Below are 19909 nucleotides of genomic sequence, written 5' to 3' on the forward strand. Positions count from 1 at the left end.
CACAATGTTTATTTTACTCTTACCCATATTGAACTACAAGTGTACACCATGTGAGAAATGGTGATGTTCCCAAAGCCCCGTGTTCCCAGTGTGCTATAATCCCAGAGCCCTAAGTTCTCAGAGCCCTAGCTCCAGAGTCTTATGTTTTCATGTACCTGTGTTTCCAAGACCCTTTATTTCCAGAGCCCTATGTTCTCAGTGTCCTATAACCCCCTGGGTCCTGTATTCTCAGGGTCCTATGTTCCACATGGTCCTATGTTCTCAGCATCCTATGTAGCTTGGGCCCAATTTTCCCTTGTTCTCAGGGTCTAATTTTTGAGAATGCCAGGTTCATGTTTTTTCAGGGTGTTGTGATCTTAGGGCTATATATTCTGTCTGTTCTGTGTCCCCAGGGTCCTATGTTCTCAGTTGCCTATGTTCCCAGAGTCCTACACTGCCAGGGTCTTATACTGCATGATCTTTATGTTCTCAGTCCTTACGTACCCAGTGCCCCCGGAGCCCCATGTTCCTAGGACTAGAGGTTTCATCTCCATGTTTCTCCAATCTATTGTTCTCTCGCCATTAAAAAATATTGTCCAAACCTGTTATATTCATAAAACCCACGTATACTGATACTATAATTCCAGTAAATAATATCTAAAGTTTTTAAATATCATTAAAACAGGCATTCAGCCCTTGGTGACCTGATGAGCTCCACCATGATCCATGGAACTTCCACAATCACTTCACTTCAATCACGCTTTCACAAGAGGGAGCAAGGAACCCTAGAAACCTATACACTTTCTGTAGTAGGGTTCCTCCTATAACTTCACCTTGTTCCTTGGATCTTGAAGATCTTTTTCTTGTCTTCATGCATGATCTAACGCTGACGATGTTGATTGAGAAGGTATTGATGTATTTTTGGGTTGTATAATCAAACCTGACATGACGTGACTAAATTAGGGTTAATTTTTTCCTTTATGCCCTCTGCTGTCCCACTTGGTGGCAGTAACATGCCACATTTCAAAGTTCTCCTCACCACTTCACTGCCAAGAGCACTGGAGCATGCAGCCAATATGGTAATCACTCACAGACACACACACACCCACCCACACACACACACACACACACACACACACACACACACACACACAAAATCATTATCAAATCAGATAACGGTGTGTAACAAGTGCTATTAATATTCTCAAGCCTTCATTCTCTCAGTGTTTTCCACCGTATTGTAGACTTCAGGTTCTTTTCACATTTCACACATTATTTTATGTTCCTAGTAGAACCTCATACATACCAGAAAAGAAAGGACACAGTGATGATGAAGAGGATGAGGATGAAGCCTCCGGCTGTTGCTCCGTACACCCACATCTTTATCCGTCCATCTGTACAAACACACCACAACACACACACCTCAAGAAACGGCGCTCTATTATATTATCACAATCATTATGAACTATTACACCACATCACTGCTGAAGTCTGGACTGTGATTGGTCAGAGGGTGTTGATTAATTTTCTAAAACAACAGCTCTAGCAATGGTGCAAGTTTCTATTAATGCACTCGTTCTAATATGTTATCTTTCCTATAGTAATAGCTCATTCACGTCTGCGACATTCCATGTACAACTATTTAAAAATGGTGTAATCATTGATATGGTGAAGTTTTCTCTGAGGAGATGTTTATTTAACATTTAGGGAAGGAGTCTCCAGTGTCAGTGCTTTGTAACAGTCAGAGGTAAAGCTGTAATTTTAAGTTTCCAGACATCTTCAGGACAGAGGAGTTTACGCTTCTTTGCGGTTTCTTGGGAACATGACAAACTGCGTTTTTGTCTTATTAACTTCAAGAGAGAGAAAAAAGATGCTGCTGAGGGAACAACACACATAAAAAGCACAATGTGTTGTTCTTAAATAAATCTTAAATAAAAAATACTTCGAATTAACTTCATGGTGGTGACAGTAAGAATATTTTATTCTACTCATATCTCTCCTACTGCTGACTGAAACACTGTCAGCTTGTCTGCTAGCTTTAAGGTGACTACTTAGTACCTGGATGTATGTAGTGCAATAACATCTCAAATTACTCACTAACATTGTGCTGTAAACATAAGTGACAAGTGAGAGCGAGCTTAAAGAACTAAGGAAGCCATTTTGATTGATTGTGAACCTTTGAGCTGATATTTTAATCTGTAATTACTGTAATTATACACACATTCATAACCTGGTACACTTCATTGTCATGTAAATCATTGAGCTGCAGTAAACTCCGAGCTGCTGTAAGATGGAGGAGATGAAGCTGCTGTGGACCTGAACACTAAATTTAGATCCTAATCAGGAATAGCCTAAAGCTAACAGTAAAGCAGCTCTGTCTTTCACATTACAGCTGATACAAATCACTGTGTAATGAAAGTGTTCCCTAAACGACACTGTGTTAAACAGAGTTCTATATCAGCCTCTGTCTCTCGGCCCCGCAAACACGACACGGGCGTCTGCTGTAAATCAGCGTGAAGATAAACCCTCACTCACTCTGACAGCCTTCACCTGTCACATCTCTGATTCTACACCTTAAAGAACAGAGTGAAAAAAAAAATATTGTTCTTTTCCCAGCTGTCTCTCTCTCTCTCTCTCTCTCTCTCTCTCTTTCTAATTATCATGTGACCTCAATACAAAGGGATGTCCAGCTTGCGGATTGGCTAAGACCCCGGCTGCTGCAGTGCTCTGATTGGCTGCTGATCGCTAATGGCAGAAAGATAAACTTCTTTTACTCGTTAGATATTAGTCTCGTACTAGTATAAAACTAAAGGGAACATTGGACAAACCTGTCTTGACTACACTTAAACCGATCTAATGTGCTATGTAAATAAAATGATGATGATGATGACGATGATGCTGATGATGATGATGATGATTATTATTATTATTATTATTATTATTATTACCAGGGCTGAGGGCCTGTAGTGACCACTCGCCGAAGAAGTCGTGGATTTGGGACGGGCCCGGCTTCACCCTCCCTGAGCTGCTCTTCACGTCGGCCTTCCTGGTGTCTCCGGCGCTCCCCGGGGTCCTAGTGCAGTAATCCAGGAAACCGTGTGTGTTCATCACCTCTGTGTAGCCTTTCTCACAGCCACACACTCCGCTCTGCAGGAAACACAACGTCAGTGTGTCAGTGTGTGTGTGGGTGTATATGTGTGTGTGTGTGTGTGTGTGTGTGTGTGTTCAAAGCTGAATCATCATCAACCATCATCAACCAAACACTATATTCATTATTAGATAGTGAGATTTTCGATAATTAATTACATAATGAATAAAAGTAAAATGCATTAATTAAATAATCGATCCAATTAACACATTTTTTAGATAAGTAATCACATTTATTTATAAGTAGTTATAGCATAATTAACGATTAATTAATAAATAAATAAATAAATAAATATGTGTATTTATTAGGCCCTTAGAAAAGTGAATAAACGATATATATCTGAACGCTGCTGTAACACATGTTAAATAATTGAAACATTTAATTAATTTAATTAATTGATTAATTAATACAGGTATCAGTGAAATAGGTTTGCAAAACAGCATTACATGTAATTGAATTATTATAGAATATTTGTTATTTAATAATGTTAAAAATACTTTTTAAAATGAGTTCAACAAAAAAATTCAGCTGAAATCATTGTTGAAACGTCATGTAAGTCAGACTTTTAATTTTACTAGATGTGTAACATGCAGAAAAACCACACTGTAAAAATCATAAAACACTAAAAATCTGATTTATTTATTTATTTATGTATTTATTTATTGAAGCATAATTCTGAAGTGCTCGTACATAGCCACAGTGCGGTTGTTCTGGGGAAAGATGATAAGGGAGTCTTTTTTTGTTTGCGTTATTTATTCAGAATAATCTCAGCCGCAGCTTCCTGAGTCACATGACCACAGAGAACCCATAAGCAGTCCACTCTCATTAACACATTAACACATTAGCTGTAACTGTAACACCAGGCTGAACGCCTCGGGCCTGATTTCTCCTCTTCTTATCATGTAAATTCTCCCTGCGCTGAATTTCCTCTGAACAATCAGAACAATAACGCTGATGAGGTTTATTTCATTCATCACCGCATCATTGCACACCACTCATTCAGCTAATGACATCACACGTCATATCGCATTTTATTATTTATATAACATTATTATTTACAGAGCATTTTTTGTTAACATTTTATGTACATCACAAATAATGCTATATAGAAAAAAAATGCAAAAATGGCATAAAATATGTTTTCATACAGCATTATTTATAATTATTTATTATTTGTAAAGCAGTCGTATTGCTAACATGGTACATAAATAATATAAAATATGCTATTTTGTTTTTTTTTGTTTTTTATATTGCATTTTATTAATTATTTTTTTATTTAAAAAAGGTTATTAAAAAGTGGCAGCATGAGCCGATATCGATCCACAGCCCATCAGTTTTTTCTTTAAAAAGTAATAACTTTATTATTATTATTATTTTTAAACTGAAGCACTTAAAAAATTACAGGAAAAAATACAAAGCTAAAAACACGACTTACACAAAACTGCAGCTTTCACACAAAAATGACTTACACTACAAATATAATAAATATAATAAAATATTAATGAAAATACAGTCAGGTTTCGTTATATGTAAATATTTCTAGTTAAAAAAATAAAAAGTTTTATCTATATAAAAGTAGTATCTATATTTTAAGTAAGTATCTATACTATTCTAAGTAGTATCTATATTTTATTTATATCACATATTATTTATATAACATTATTATTATTAGTAGTAGTAGTATTAGTATAGCATTTTATTCTTTATACAGAGTCTAATACTGTTTATCATTTATATCAAATGTTATTACGGGTGTATGTCATTATTTTTTATTTATTTATTTATTTTTTTCTTGCAGCCTTACTGTCAGGATTTTGAATATATATATATATATATATATATATATATATATATATATATATATATATATATATATATGTATTAATTACATACACACCACACAGTTCTGTGCAAAAGTCTTAGGCACGCTATTTTTTTTAGTACAAACTTTGTTATAGAGTTTTATTTTCTGACTTCTACATTATTGATTCAGTACAAAAACATTTTAGATTCCAATCATTAATTTTTCAGCACAAAATGAAATGTTACAGAAAAATGTTTGTATGTCAGTAAAGAAAGCAGCAGATTCCATAAGAGACACTTTTCAGATAAAAACATAATGAAGGCTGCTGGGATTCGCTGCAGAAATAAGAAGCGAGTCGACAGTCAAAGTCTCCAGAAGAACTGTGGCTGCTTCTGCAAGATGCTCAGTAACACTTCCAGCTCATTTCCTTATAAAACTGCACACACTGCACCTCAGATACTGCTTTTTAAATATTGATTTTGTTTCATTTATTACTGTTTATTGCTCTTTATAGTAATTTTAATGTGGAAACATTTAATTTCATTATTTTTGAAGGCATCTTTACTCTACAGCATTTCATTACATGTGCCTAAGACTTCTGCACAGAACTGTATGAGTGTGTGTACTTGTTGGTGGTGTGAACTTGGGGACAGATTTTAGGAATTTTAAGGTAACTTATGACTGTAAAAAGATGCACTGTGGGCAGAACAGTTGATAAGAGGTGAAGAGAATAGAGGATGACCTGTTTGCAGTGAGAGAAGGGTTTAGTGCAGGGAGGATGGCAGTGACGCACGCTCGTCGGCTTGTTCGCCGCAAAACATCCACCTTTAACAAGAGAAAACATGAGAAAGAAGATTATTTCCACTGATACCTGGATAAACGTGCTGTCAGAGCTGATGGATGAGGAGTAAACACTTTGAATCATCTTACTCATGGCAAGACAAGCTACCCACAATCCCCTTCTTCTCATCCGCCCAATTTTAAATTAGTCATTACTGCCATTTTACTGCTGACGAAAGACAAAAGTCCAATCACAGACATCCTCTGATCTAAACGTGTTACTTAATTTTTATATATTTATTTGCAAATGAGAAGAAATGCTGTCAACAATCACCTTTTATTTACAATCTAACATCCTACCCATAATCCCCCTCTCTGCTGTTACAAAGTCTGAAGTTCAGAAAATGGGAAAAAAAAGAAACGACAAACAAAACGAGAATCAGAGATTTAGTTTCTAAAGTAAGGAATTTCAATTTTATGTATTTGAAGGAGCCAATTTTCTCCCTTTACCTGTTACTCACAGCACGAGTCATTACCCACAATCCCCCTCTCTCACCAGCGCATGAAGCCCCTGTGCCATTGATAACGTTATGAACGTGCTGTCAGAGCTGCTGAATGAGCTGGAGACCAAACACAGCTTCTGATTAATACACCGTACAGAAAAGGTCGTATTTTCTGCAACAGAAAGTCAGTTATATTCTGTACGTTTACAGCGCTGTCTTTCATTCTCTCATTCTAATACGTTATCATTTCTACTGTAAAAAAATAGCGTGTTCTTGTGTCTTCGGCAAAATTCGACAAAATTCACAAAATGAGTTTTAAAGTAACAAAAAATCTTCATCAAATCAAGAGTGTAATCTAGTAAGATACTGTAATGTAGCTGGGATATATTTTCAGAGATAATTAATTAGCTAGCTAGGATTGCTGGATTAGCGCTAGAAAGCACATCAGTGACTCTTTTAACGCAAAAAAAAGACTGAAATAATTATCTTCATCAAATAAATAGAAACAAACAATCAGAAAGCGTAGCTAGTGACAGTTTTCAGAAATAATTAATTAGGAAGCTAACTTAGTGAAGGATTCTTGAATTAGTGCTAAAAAACCCTTCCACCTTTAAAATGTAAATATAAATGGATAAAAGTTGTGATGTGTCATTCTTTATTAAATTATAAAAATGTAATAATTAGCTAATTGCTGTGGTATAAGAGGAATAAAACACTTCAGGGACACGCTGTTATAGGAAAATAATCAATAATAACTCTGCCATCATGACTTTTACTATAACAGCACACACACACACACACACACACACACACACACGCACACACAGTGTTTTATCCTTTCCCTGTTATGACACACTACCCAGAATCCCCTTCTCTCAGTTTCATTCAGTTTCATCAGCATTCATTTTAAAGAGGACGAGGAAGAAGAAGAAGAAGAAGAAAAGGAAGAAAAAGAAGAGGAGGAATAAGGAGAAGAAGAAGAAGAAGAAGAAGAAAAGGAGGAAGAAAAAGAAGAAGAAGAAGAAGAAAAGGAAGAAGAAGAAGAAGAAGAAAAGGAAGAAGAAGAAGAGGAAGAAGAGGAAGAGGAAGAATAAGAAGAAGAAGAAGAGGAAGAAGAAGCAGAAGAAGAGGAAGAAGAAGAAGCAGAAGAAGAAGAAGAGGAAGAGGAAGAAGAAGAGGAACAGGAAGAAGAAGCTGAAGAAGAGGAAGAGGAGGAAAAGGAGGAGGCTGATGAGGAGAGACGGAGAGGCGGACGAGAGGAGAGACGGAGAGGCGGACGAGAGGAGAGGCGGACGAGAGGAGAGGCGGATGAGAGGAGAGACGGAGAGGCGGACGAGAGGAGAGACGGAGAGGAGGACGAGAGGAGAGGCGGACGAGAGGAGAGACGGGGGGGAGGACGAGAGGAGAGGCGGAGGAGAGGAGAGGCGGATGAGAGGAGTGCTCCTCGGGGACGCAGCGTCTCACTGGAATGTAAATGTTGGGATGTAGGAGCTGATTAATGACGTGTCAGGACGTAAGTCCTTCCTGTTACACATTTCTATTTCAGATATTAATAAAAGCTCTTTTACCTTTAATTCACAGCATGACTCATTACCCACAATCCCCCTCTCTCACCCGCCCCACAGATCTGATGATGTCATTCTCTGTACAGCGCCATGGCGACGAACGAAATATAAACATTTACCCACATAATGTGAATAAAACTAAAACTGTAACGCATTTTTCCACATTTGATTACAAATGTGTAATTAATAAACAGCCATATTTTTATTTAATGCTACAGCAGCTGGAAAGAGTCGCTTCCTCACCAGCCTCAATAAACCTCCACCTGTTTATTACCCATTACTGACAAACTGCAGCCTAAACGCCTCCGTCCTCCGCCTCCGTCCTCCACCCTCCGCCCTCCGCCTCTGTCCTCCGCCTCCGCCTCCGTCCTCCGCCTCCGCCTCCGTCCTCCGCCTCTGTCCTCCGCCTCCGTCCTGAGACGCCTTTCACTAATCTCCAGCTTCCAGCTTTTCCTTTTTCACTTACTTAATCTTACTGATGAACTAACTGACCGCTTCTCTCTCTCTCTCTCTCTCTCAAAACCCCTCTCTCTCTCTCTCTCTCTCTCTCTCTCTCTCTCATTCTCTCTCTCTCTCTCTCACTCTCTCACTCTCACTCTCCTTCTCTCTTTCTCTCTCTCTCTCTCTCAACCCCTCTCTCTCTCTCTCTCTCTCTCTCTCTCTCATTCTCTCTCTCTCTCTCACTCTCTCACTCTCACTCTCCTTCTCTCTTTCTCTCTCTCTCTCTCTCTCAACCCCTCTCTCTCTCTCTCTCTCTCTCTATCTCTCCCTCTCTCTCTCAAAACCCCTCTCTCTCTCTCATTCTCTCTCTCACTCTCTCACTCTCACTCTCCTTCTCTCTCTCTCTCTCTCTCTCCTTCTCTTTCTCTCTCTCCTTCTCACTCTCTCTCTCTCCCAACCCCTCTCTCTCTCTCTCTCTCTCTCTCAACACCTCTCACTCTCTCCTTCTCTCTCTCTCTCTCTCTCTCTCTCTCCCAACCCCTCTCTCTCTCTCAACCCCTCTCACTCTCTCCTTTTCTCTCACTCTCTCTCTCTCTCTCCCAACCCCTCTCACTCTCTCCTTCTCTCTCTCTCGCTCTCTCTCTCAACCCCTCTCACTCTCTCCTTCTCTCTCTCTCCCAACCCCTCTCACTCTCTCCCTGTCTCTCTCTCACTCTCTCTCCCAACCCCTCTCACTCTCTCCTTCTCTATCTCACTCTCTTTCTCTCTCTCGCCTTCTCTCTTTCTCTCTCTCTCTCTCTCTCCCAACCCCTCTCACTCTCTCCTTCTCTATCTCACTCTCTTTCTCTCTCTCGCCTTCTCTCTTTCTCTCTCTCTCTCTCCTAACCCCTCTCTCTCTCTCACTCTCTCTTTCTCTCTCTCTCTTTCACTCTCTCTCCTTCTCTATCTGACTCTCTCTATCTCTCTCCCCCTCTTTCCCTCCCTCTCTCTCTATCTCTCTCCCCCCTCTCTTTCTCTCTCTTTCTTTCTGTCTCTATCCTTCTCTATCTCACTCTCTCTATCTCCCCTCTCTCTCCCTCTCTATCTCACTCACTCTATCTCTCTCTCTCTCCCCCACTCTTTCTCCTTCTCTCTCTCTCTCTCTCTGTGAGGTTTTATTATGTTTGCGTGGATATTGATGCGTGTGTTGATGATCGATAAACAGCACCAGAGGAGCAAAAGAAAATAGAGCACATGGACTGTGATACACGGCATTAATGAAAAAACATGAGGCCTTTATTTATTTATGATGGCAAACGACTCTCCGGAGAAACGCTACTAAATTACTCAGTATTTTTTATTCAGTCGATACGTATAACACAGAAATCAATTATTTAACAACGCTTTTAATATAAAACTGAAATCTACCTGAATGTGCTGTTTATTTCTTTATTCCTTCTGTAACTCGAAATTTCATTCAAATTGCACCTCATGCTGTTCATCACCATCACACACGTGCGGAGAAAGCGTTCTTTTAAATCAGCCAATCAAATCAAAGGGGGCGGGCTTTATTTTTTAAAAGTTTGGCTACAAAACATTTGATTTGTTCAGTAAATCATGGTGTAAATCGTGCAGTTTCAGTTGATTTTCAGGTTCAGTTTCAGGTTCCTGTTGAGACAATATCTACTGTAACTGTATATTAACATCAGCTAAATGCTAGCATAATACCGTTAAACTATAGCTAGCCGCTATGCTGGGAAAAGCTGATCTATCTCCACTCTTAGGTTCTACGTAGAACTCTACAACCCTTTTAGGAGATTAGCAACCTGTAATTTTCCAAACAAACCTTAAAAAAACCCTTGAAGAACCCGTTTTCTCTAAAAGTCTACTAAACCACTTGTATGACACACAGAAGTGAAAAAAACTCGCACAACTGAGGGCCAATCGGATTGTATCCTTAAAGATTCTCAAGCCAGAAAAGTGTACAATCGATATCAGATGCTCTGCGGAATGTGGGCGTGGCATCAATCAGGCTAGTTTCAGCTACAAAACCCCGGGAAGTTCAGCAAGTTTGTAGATTACGAGTTGTGCTTTTCTCTCCTCGTTAACTGAGCCTGTCTCTCATAGTTTCACTCAGCAGTATTTTAGCCTTTGGTTTGTCACTATTATATATGTATTTTACTCTGTTTTCATCGCTGTTGATGGTTCCTTCACAATACACATTTATTCAGCTGGTAAAAACGGTTCGTAGTGATGAACAAAACGAATCCTCAGGTCATGTGTCTAGTTTAGCAAGTGGCAGGATTCAGGAAAGAGTAGCGCATGCGAGCAATGCATCACGAGTTTCACTGAAGCATTTATATGAAGGATTTTTCTTCTTTTGGTTGGTGCACAGGAGGCAAAAAGCTGATAATTATTACATCAACAGCCTTCTAAACTTCTACTCGGAATAAAAAAAAACTAATAAGAAACAATAATCTATCCATCTCTGTTAGAGTAGTCGTGTTATAGTCCTATAAAAAAAGCTGAAACATTCACAGTATCAGCTAAGAAAAGGGGAAAACGAGTCATTTTTCATGAGGAATGATATCGATTTCTCAAAATGTGGTGCTTGGTAAATAAGAACTCAGCGTAAAGGGGTTATAAATATAGATATAAATTAATATAAATACAGTTTTGGTTGTGTGTGTGTGTGTGTGTATGTGTGTGTGTGTGTGAAATTCAGAAGTGTCTACTGAAATGATGTTCATGTTAGAGCTCGTGTAAAAGGTGAAGATTGTTTTCTTTATCATCGCACCGGCTGATTGACTTCAGAACCTTCCCATCTCCTCACTCCTGTTTTTTTTTCCTGTTAGAGGAGCTACGTGCTGACCTCAGTGCTGAGAGAAAAGTGAAATAAAGGTTAAAATATAGAAGAGGAAAACAGATGAAACGCCGGAGTGTCAGTGTGAGCTGCGGTAGCTGCCATCTGCAGGCTGAACGCTCTGAACGTCTGGTTCATGAAAGTTCAAAGCTCAGTGGAAACACAGGCGAGCTGGAGAAGTCTTCATCAACCCTGAATACCATTTACAGATTTCCAGGAAAGAATTGCAGCCTTGTGTACGTTTATATCTATCTGGAAAAATAACCACAATATCATTTTTCATTGTTGTTAATGCTTGTGATGAATGTTTCCTTTATCTTTTTTTTTTTTACTTATATGAGTCTACTGAGGTCCTGATTGTGGAAAGAGATGAAGTGTATTTAAGTAAAAGTTTGAGTACTGGGTCAAAAACTTGATTAAAACTAGAAGTAAGGAGTCAAAAATCTACTTGAGTGAAAGTCAGAAAGTATCGACATTTAAACAGAATCAGTGTTTTGCAAGTCAGAAGACTCATAAGTCCAAGTCAAGTAACATGTCTTTAACTTTCATTTTCATAATTTTTTAAATTTTCATAACATGCTCTTTACCAAATATAAGGCCAGAGTAATAATTATTATAGTAAATCTATAAAATCATGCAGACTTTTTAAAATATTTGATATTCCTCCTGTTCTAGTCTAACTTTATAACTCCATGGGAATCTACAGGTATTTGAAAGACGCATTACTTTGACTATAAAAGCTGAATATTTCAGTTTAATTATGCGTAAGATGAGGTGAAGAGTGTTTTCTCTCAGTGTCGCTGTCTGTCTCGGTCCAGTTCAGTTCAGTTTGGCTTTGCTTTGGGATTTTTTCTGTAACTTGAAAAGTGCTGAATGAAATTTGAAATTGTCGCTTTTTGCGTCTGATATTCTCGAACCACAGGTTCTACACGCTGCAGCCGTATTGTCGCTGCAAATGAAAATCTTTGCAGGTGAAGGCTGCTGTCTTTGGGAGCGCGGCTACTGCAGAGTGCTTCACACTCTTTCAGCTTTGTCGTTGTCTAGTGAGTCGGAGCGGTTGAACTTTGACCTTGGAGATGAAGATTGATGCTGAATGAAGTGTTTGCTGGGAAAAAGAGTCGCTGATTCACTGCACACTTTTAAATGCATAAATTTTAACCATTGGTTTTGAAAATGTATCAAGTCTTTCCAAGTCAAAGAGCTCGAGTCCAAGTGAAGTCAAAGTCAAAGTCGAGTCACAAATCAGCAAATTTGTGACTTGAGTCCAAATTGAGTCAAAGTCATGTGACTCGAGTCCACAACAGTGCATTTAAACATACGCAAGAATTCAAGAGTAAATAGGAGCTATTGTGACGGATGAAAAATGAACAATACAGACATTCTGCTGATTAATAACTCTGCTGGAAAGAAAGCTAAGGCAATATTAACAATGAAAACAAAACTAGCTAGTAAATTTACCAAACTTAAAGCTAACTGTGAATTAAAAAAAATAATAATAAAATTAATGTTATATTAAAAACACACATGATCCCACACACAGCAGCTGAGTAAGAGAAAATGTCTTTACAAATTTAACTCTGAACAACTTCAAGGTCATAATGAAAACGTAAGCAGTTTTTTTCTATTTTACATGAGTAAAAGTACGAGTATTCAATTTTAATAAAACTTGAGTAAAGTAAAAATCCTCCATAATCGGACAGAGGAGCTTCTCTGTAACATCACAAGCTGTGTTTTTTTGTCTTATTAACTTCAGGAGAGAGAGAAAAGAGAGACGGGTGAGGGAATGACTGTTTATAGCTGCTATAATGTAAGTGAGAACAGGAACTGACTTGTTCCACAATATCAAATGTAACTTTAAATGGATAAAAAGTACATCATGTTGATACATCATGTTGAAAAATATTAGCTAATAATCTGTAAATATTAACATTAATTCACAGTAAAGTGAGAATTTCTCTAATATTAGATATACACTTATGGAGTTATTGCCATTTTTGACTCATTTAACCCACAAAAATTCATTTAAAAATATAAAAATAAAATAAACCTCTTATTAATAATATTTTTAAGTGATGTATAGTTACAGTGTGATGATGTCATTGCTGAAGTTGTTGCCATGGCGTTACCTGTGACGTTGACTCCGTCTGAGCGCTGACACCACACCGCCCTCACGTTGTCGCTCCACGTGCTTGTCTTCCACTCGTAGCTGTGGCACTTCCCTCCTACGGCAAGCCAGGAGGGACACTTAAGACTTTTAATGGTTGGTAGTTTATTTTTTATTATTATTTTAAGTATTACCCATAATGCACTGTACCTTTACATGGCCGTGTCTCGATTTCCTGGTTTGGGCAGCTCTCCTGGTTCTCCAGCGTCTGGATGATGACCGCTCGTGAGCGTGCCTGATGACCTTCAACCTCAAAACTCCGCCCCTCCACGCACGTCAGCTGACATGAGCTCCATGACGACCAGTCTGTCAGGTGACAGTCGCCTACAGTGGAAACATTATCATACGTTATAGAGGACACACTTAAACCTCCAAAATATAGATGGTGGTGCTGAATATGAACAATTTCAGAATTATTGGCACCCTTCATGAAGCTTCAGATAAACATTCTGTTCAATCAACAATTTTCACTCAGACAGCTTCGCTAAAGTGCAGTGCTAATAATATCAGTAATAATAATAATAATATCACTGCTAACACTTGATATTGGCTCAGTTAGCATACTCCTTTATGTGATTTGGTCTTGTTTAGGAAATATATAAATAACTAATTATATGCAAACATTTCTTAGGTCCTTTCACAACATTTATGGTTTGTGAAAATTAGCATAATTGCAGATTTAGTACTTTATAAAGAGCAACTCACTTTTTAAAAAAATGCCAAACTTGATCATAAAAAATTATTAAGAAAGCTAAAAATGACTCATGCTAACTAAACTCCACTGGTTTCCTTTCACTGTTAGCTGAATTAGCATCTTCTTAAAAAAAAAAAAAAGCAATATTACCAGCAGAACATAGAGATGAAAAGTGTACAGTGTTTCCCACACAGTTACAGCAATCATGTGCTTGAGTGCTGACCTTATCCGCCTGATAAGAGACTAGAGGTAATTATGCGCCTGTCTGATGATACGTTTAGGACTTCCTTTGCTGCGTAGCTGAAGGTCATATATCGACTCCCTCCACCCCGATAGCCCTCAGTGAAGAGCAAATTCAGAGTGACACTTATGCAAGACAGCTCATCCGGTTCATTCCTTCCATCCAACAGCCGGGGTGATTATTAGTGCCCATCTGATGATTATTATCCTCCATCTTTCCTAAGGCCAACTCTATACACTCTCACAAGATAGTAGCCTTGCACTTTTACACTCTACTGAGGAGTTAAAGTAACACAAATGCCATCTGTACTCAATTTTATGAACCTGAAGTACTCTTCAACCCAAATCATGCTAACCTTGTTAACCCTGTTAAAGTTAAACTCCTCCATGAAACACAGTATTAGTGATAGTGATCCTGGTGCTAATTTGATGCTAGGTGCTGTATTTTCATTATTCCTGTGAGAAGTTAGCAAAATAGACAATGAAAGAAGTTTAATCTCAGAATTTCATTACAAAATAAATCTTGGATGCTGTTGATGATCACATTAATTAATAAAGATTAATATGCAAATCATTCAGGGTGGATTTTTCCTTTAATCATCAGGGATTTAGCTAGTTAGCATGAGGGATGTAAAAATGACTCCCTATTAATTTTTACTTTGGGTATCAGAAAATTTTACTTTATACCAAATTCATGAAAGTAATTTTTTTGAAAATAGTAATAAGTTGCTAAATAATACTGTGTCCCACTAATTTCCATTCAATGAACCGTATTCAGAGTCTGAGACTTAAGTTCAAAAGTTACGTCAAAACATGGGGAAAGTTCCTCGTATTCAGAGTCGGTTTATGCAGATACTCAGATAAGTCAGTGTTCTGGATTCAGATTAATAAAATTACCAGATTCTTCTTGAGCAGAAGTATCAAGAGTGACTAGACCACCAGCTTCACACACAAGCACTTGGGAAAAAAATCTGGGATAGAAAATGCAGACTGAAGAAGGAAATAGTTTTTTTTTTTTTAGTTTAACCTTATCCAGCTAACAAGTAATTATGTGCTTTATGCGCCTTTCTACACATTTATTAGGACTTCATTTTCTCACCTGCACAGGTAATCAGGGTTTAGCTGTAGTGTCAGTATACCTGGGCAGGTTGTCAGGGTTTAGCTGTAGTGTCAGTATACCTGGGCAGGTTGTCAGGGTTTAGCTGTAGTGTCAGTATACCTGGGCAGGTTGTCAGGGTTTAGCTGTAGTGTCAGTATACCTGGGCAGGTAATCAGGGTTTAGCTGTAGTGTCAGTAAACCTGAGCAGATATTGATGGTTTAGCTGTAGTGTCAGTATACCTGGGCAGGTAATCAGGGTTTAGCTGTAGTGTCAGTATACCTGGGCAGATAATCAGGGTTTAGCTGTAATGTCAGTATACCTGGGCAGATAATCAGGGTTTAGCTGTAGTGTCAGTATACCTGGGCAGGTAATCAGGGTTTAGCTGTAATGTCAGTATACCTGGGCAGATATTGAGGGTTTAGCTGTAGTGTCAGTATACCTGAACAGATAGTCAGGGTTTAGCTGTAGTGTCAGTATACCTGGGCAGGGTTTAGCTGTAGTGTCAGTAAACCTGGGCAGGTAATCAGGGTTTAGCTGTAGTGTCAGTATACCTGAACAGATAGTCAGGGTTTAGCTGTAGTGTCAGTATAACTGAACAGATAATCAGGGTTTAGCTGTAGTGTCAGTATACCTGGGCAGATAATCAGGGTTTAGCTGTAGTGTCAGTATACCTGAACAGATAGTCAGGGTTTAGCTGTAGTGTCAGTATACCTGAACAGATAGTCAGGGTTTAGCTGTAGTGTCAGTATACCTGGGCAGATAGTCAGGGTTTAGCTGTAGTGTTAGTATACCTGGGCAGGTAATCAGGGTTTAGCTGTAGTGTCAGTATACCTGAACAGATAGTCAGGGATTAGCTGTAGTGTCAGTATACCTGGGCAGATATTGAGGGATTAGCTGTAGTGTCAGTATACCTGGGCAGATAATCAGGGTTTAGCTGTAATGTCAGTATACCTGGGCAGATATTGAGGGATTAGCTGTAGTGTCAGTATACCTGGGCAGATATTGAGGGATTAGCTGTAGTGTCAGTATACCTGGGCAGATAATCAGGGTTTAGCTGTAATGTCAGTATACCTGGGCAGATATTGAGGGATTAGCTGTAATGTCAGTATACCTGGGCAGATATTGAGGGATTAGCTGTAGTGTCAGTATACCTGAGCAGATATTGAGGGATTAGCTGTAGTGTCAGTATACCTGGGCAGATAATCAGGGTTTAGCTGTAGTGTCAGTATACCTGAGCAGATATTGAGGGATTAGCTGTAGTGTTAGTACACCTGGGCAGATAGTCAGGGATTAGCTGTAGTGTCAGTATACCTGAACAGATAATCAGGGTTTAGCTGTAATGTCAGTATACCTGGGCAGATATTGAGGGATTAGCTGTAGTGTCAGTATACCTGAAGAGATAGTCAGGGATTAGCTGTAGTGTCAGTATACCTGAACAGATAATCAGGGTTTAGCTGTAGTGTCAGTATACCTGAACAGATAGTCAGGGATTAGCTGTAGTGTCAGTATACCTGAACAGATAGTCAGGGATTAGCTGTAGTGTCAGTATACCTGAAGAGATAGTCAGGGATTAGCTGTAGTGTCAGTATACCTGAACAGATAATCAGGGTTTAGCTGTAGTGTCAGTATACCTGAACAGATAGTCAGGGATTAGCTGTAGTGTCAGTATACCTGAACAGATAGTCAGGGATTAGCTGTAGTGTCAGTATACCTGAAGAGATAGTCAGGGATTAGCTGTAGTGTCAGTATACCTGAACAGATAATCAGGGTTTAGCTGTAGTGTCAGTATACCTGGGCAGATATTGAGGGATTAGCTGTAGTGTCAGTATACCTGGGCAGATATTGAGGGATTAGCTGTAGTGTCAGTATACCTGGGCAGATAATCAGGGTTTAGCTGTAGTGTCAGTATACCTGAACAGATAGTCAGGGTTTAGCTGTAGTGTCAGTATACCTGGGCAGATAATCAGGGTTTAGCTGTAGTGATGGTATACCTGGGCAGGGTTTAGCTGTAATGATGGTATACCTGGGCAGGTAGTCAGAGTTTAGCTGTAATGTCAGTATACCTGGGCAGGGTTTAGCTGTAGTGTCAGTATACCTGGGCAGGTAGTCAGGGTTTAGCTGTAGTGACAGTATACCTGGGCAGATAGTCAGGGTTTAGCTGTAGTGTCAGTATACCTGAGCAGGTAATCAGGGTTTAGCTGTAGGGATGGTATACCTGAGCAGGTAGTCAGGGTTTAGCTGTAGGGATGGTATACCTGGGCAGGGTTTAGCTGTAGGGATGGTATACCTGGGCAGGTATTGAGGGTTTAGCTGTAGTGTCAGTATACCTGAGCAGGTAATCAGGGTTTAGCTGTAGGGATGGTATACCTGAGCAGGTAGTCAGTGTTTAGCTGTAGTGATGGTATACCTGGGCAGGTAGTCAGGGTTTAGCTGTAGGGATGGTATACCTGGGCAGGGTTTAGCTGTAGGGATGGTATACCTGGGCAGATAGTCAGGGTTTAGCTGTAGTGTCAGTATACCTGAGCAGGTAATCAGGGTTTAGCTGTAGGGATGGTATACCTGGGCAGGTAGTCAGGGTTTAGCTGTAGTGTCAGTATACCTGGGCAGGTAGTCAGGGTTTAGCTGTAGTGATGGTATAGCTGGGCAGGTAGTCAGGGTTTAGCTGTAGTGATGGTATAGCTGGGCAGGTAGTCAGGGTTTAGCTGTAGGGATGGTATACCTGGGCAGGGTTTAGCTGTAGGGATGGTATACCTGGGCAGATAGTCAGGGTTTAGCTGTAGTGTCAGTATACCTGAGCAGGTAATCAGGGTTTAGCTGTAGGGATGGTATACCTGGGCAGGTAGTCAGGGTTTAGCTGTAGTGTCAGTATACCTGGGCAGGTAGTCAGGGTTTAGCTGTAGTGATGGTATAGCTGGGCAGGTAGTCAGGGTTTAGCTGTAGTGATGGTATAGCTGGGCAGGTAGTCAGGGTTTAGCTGTAGGGATGGTATACCTGGGCAGGGTTTAGCTGTAGGGATGGTATACCTGGGCAGATAGTCAGGGTTTAGCTGTAGTGTCAGTATATCTGAGCAGGTAATCAGGGTTTAGCTGTAGGGATGGTATACCTGGGCAGGTAGTCAGGGTTTAGCTGTAGTGTCAGTATACCTGGGCAGGTAGTCAGGGTTTAGCTGTAGTGATGGTATAGCTGGGCAGGTAGTCAGGGTTAACTGTAGTGATGGTATACCTGGGCAGGGAACGAAGCATGGCTGCTGCAATTCCTGCTCGTTCTCTGTCCTGAAGTGTTCACTACATTTCTCGTCCTCCACTAGGACAGCTGGATCATGGACATCGGGTCTCGGGCCGGCCGATTCGGGCCAGTGACCCCAGTGTACAATGCACGATAAGTTCCTGAGTTTCACGCCGTCCCCGCACTCAGCACCCTGAGGACAGCAACACAACACGCTGTTAGTAATAATAATAAAAACATTTTACTTTTTCATTTAGTACTTTTCAGCTGAATATTTTATTTCTATTCACCACTGGTAACCACTGTAAGTCTCCGTGAAATCTGATTTTGTATGTTGACACATAGTTCTTTTAGAAACAGGAGGTCAGAGTGACATCAGCGCTTGAGTGAAGCGCTTGAGTGATTTACACAACAGCCAATAGCGTTCGAGATACACCACACCCCTATTCTGAGTCTTCTGAAAATTCACACAAACTCCACCCTCTTCCAAATGAATAAACTCCAACCATTTATTCTCCACCAAGTAATGATTGGAAAAGGGAACAGTGTGTGGAAAGATGCCAAAAACACACCGACGATCCACGTTCACTGTTAACTAGCTGCTACTTTAGAGCAAGACACGCCCCCAGGGGTTGGGTATATATTTTCTAGTGGACAAACACAAGACTGGTGCAGGATGAGTCATAAAATAATTTTAGTTATTACCCAGGAAGTGAAGAGAATATCTCCAAGACTCTTTTTTTCTAGATGTAGTAAGTACTGGTATCCAATCGTGATTTAAGGGACGCTTTAAGGACTTGTTTTCACTTCGAAGAAATAATTGAGTTTGCACCCTGGATCAATTCTACACTTGCTTGTTGTTTCATCATTATCACAGGTTTGCTTTAACACAAATTATTTCCAAACCACACATCCATTACGCGCCAAATCTCTGTTCAAAATGAGAAGCATCCCTTTATTCTTCTTAGTGATGTTGCTTTGGTCTTATTACCAGCAAACAACACGTTTATACTCGGGAGCTTTCTAGACGTGCAGCCGTGTGTGTTTCTGTGCGAGTACTCTGATAAGAGTGAGCTCAGAAATCAGAAAGCCTGCTCCTGTAATGTGAATGTGTGTGTGTGTTTATAGTGTTATACAGTGTTATACTTATACATCATAATGATAACACACAAACACACAAACAAACAAAACAAAATCCCACGTCACTGTGTTCATGTGGAGCAGAGATCAGGTTCATGGTGTGCACAGGACTTCAAAATAGTCTTCACTCTCGACAAAAAGTGTTAAAACTAGTACATTCTCACAATAATAATATTATAATATAAATTATAATAATATAATACAATAATAATAATATAAATGAACTACTAAACCATTCATGATTAATTATTAATAAATATTAGTTAATTAATGTTTCCAAATTA

General features: G+C 39.4%; 1 protein-coding gene across 3 annotated transcripts in view; it reads right to left on the bottom strand.

Annotated features, from left to right (window-relative positions):
* The window catches only part of thsd7ba (thrombospondin, type I, domain containing 7Ba), a 282645-nt gene that overhangs the window by 6115 nt on the left and 256621 nt on the right, over window positions 1-19909 (bottom strand). For all 3 annotated transcript variants that reach the window (XM_053234261.1, XM_053234259.1, XM_053234260.1), the window contains exons 23-28: window positions 18483-18678; window positions 13377-13550; window positions 13189-13284; window positions 5674-5756; window positions 2928-3126; window positions 1286-1373 (exon numbers count right to left, since the gene is read on the bottom strand). In XM_053234261.1, the coding sequence (XP_053090236.1) occupies window positions 1286-1373; window positions 2928-3126; window positions 5674-5756; window positions 13189-13284; window positions 13377-13550; window positions 18483-18678 (836 nt within the window). The remainder of the gene's footprint in view (window positions 1-1285; window positions 1374-2927; window positions 3127-5673; window positions 5757-13188; window positions 13285-13376; window positions 13551-18482; window positions 18679-19909) is intronic.

Source organism: Pangasianodon hypophthalmus, chromosome 5, assembly GCF_027358585.1.
Source record: "Pangasianodon hypophthalmus isolate fPanHyp1 chromosome 5, fPanHyp1.pri, whole genome shotgun sequence".
NCBI classification, from domain to species: Eukaryota; Metazoa; Chordata; class Actinopteri; order Siluriformes; family Pangasiidae; genus Pangasianodon; species Pangasianodon hypophthalmus.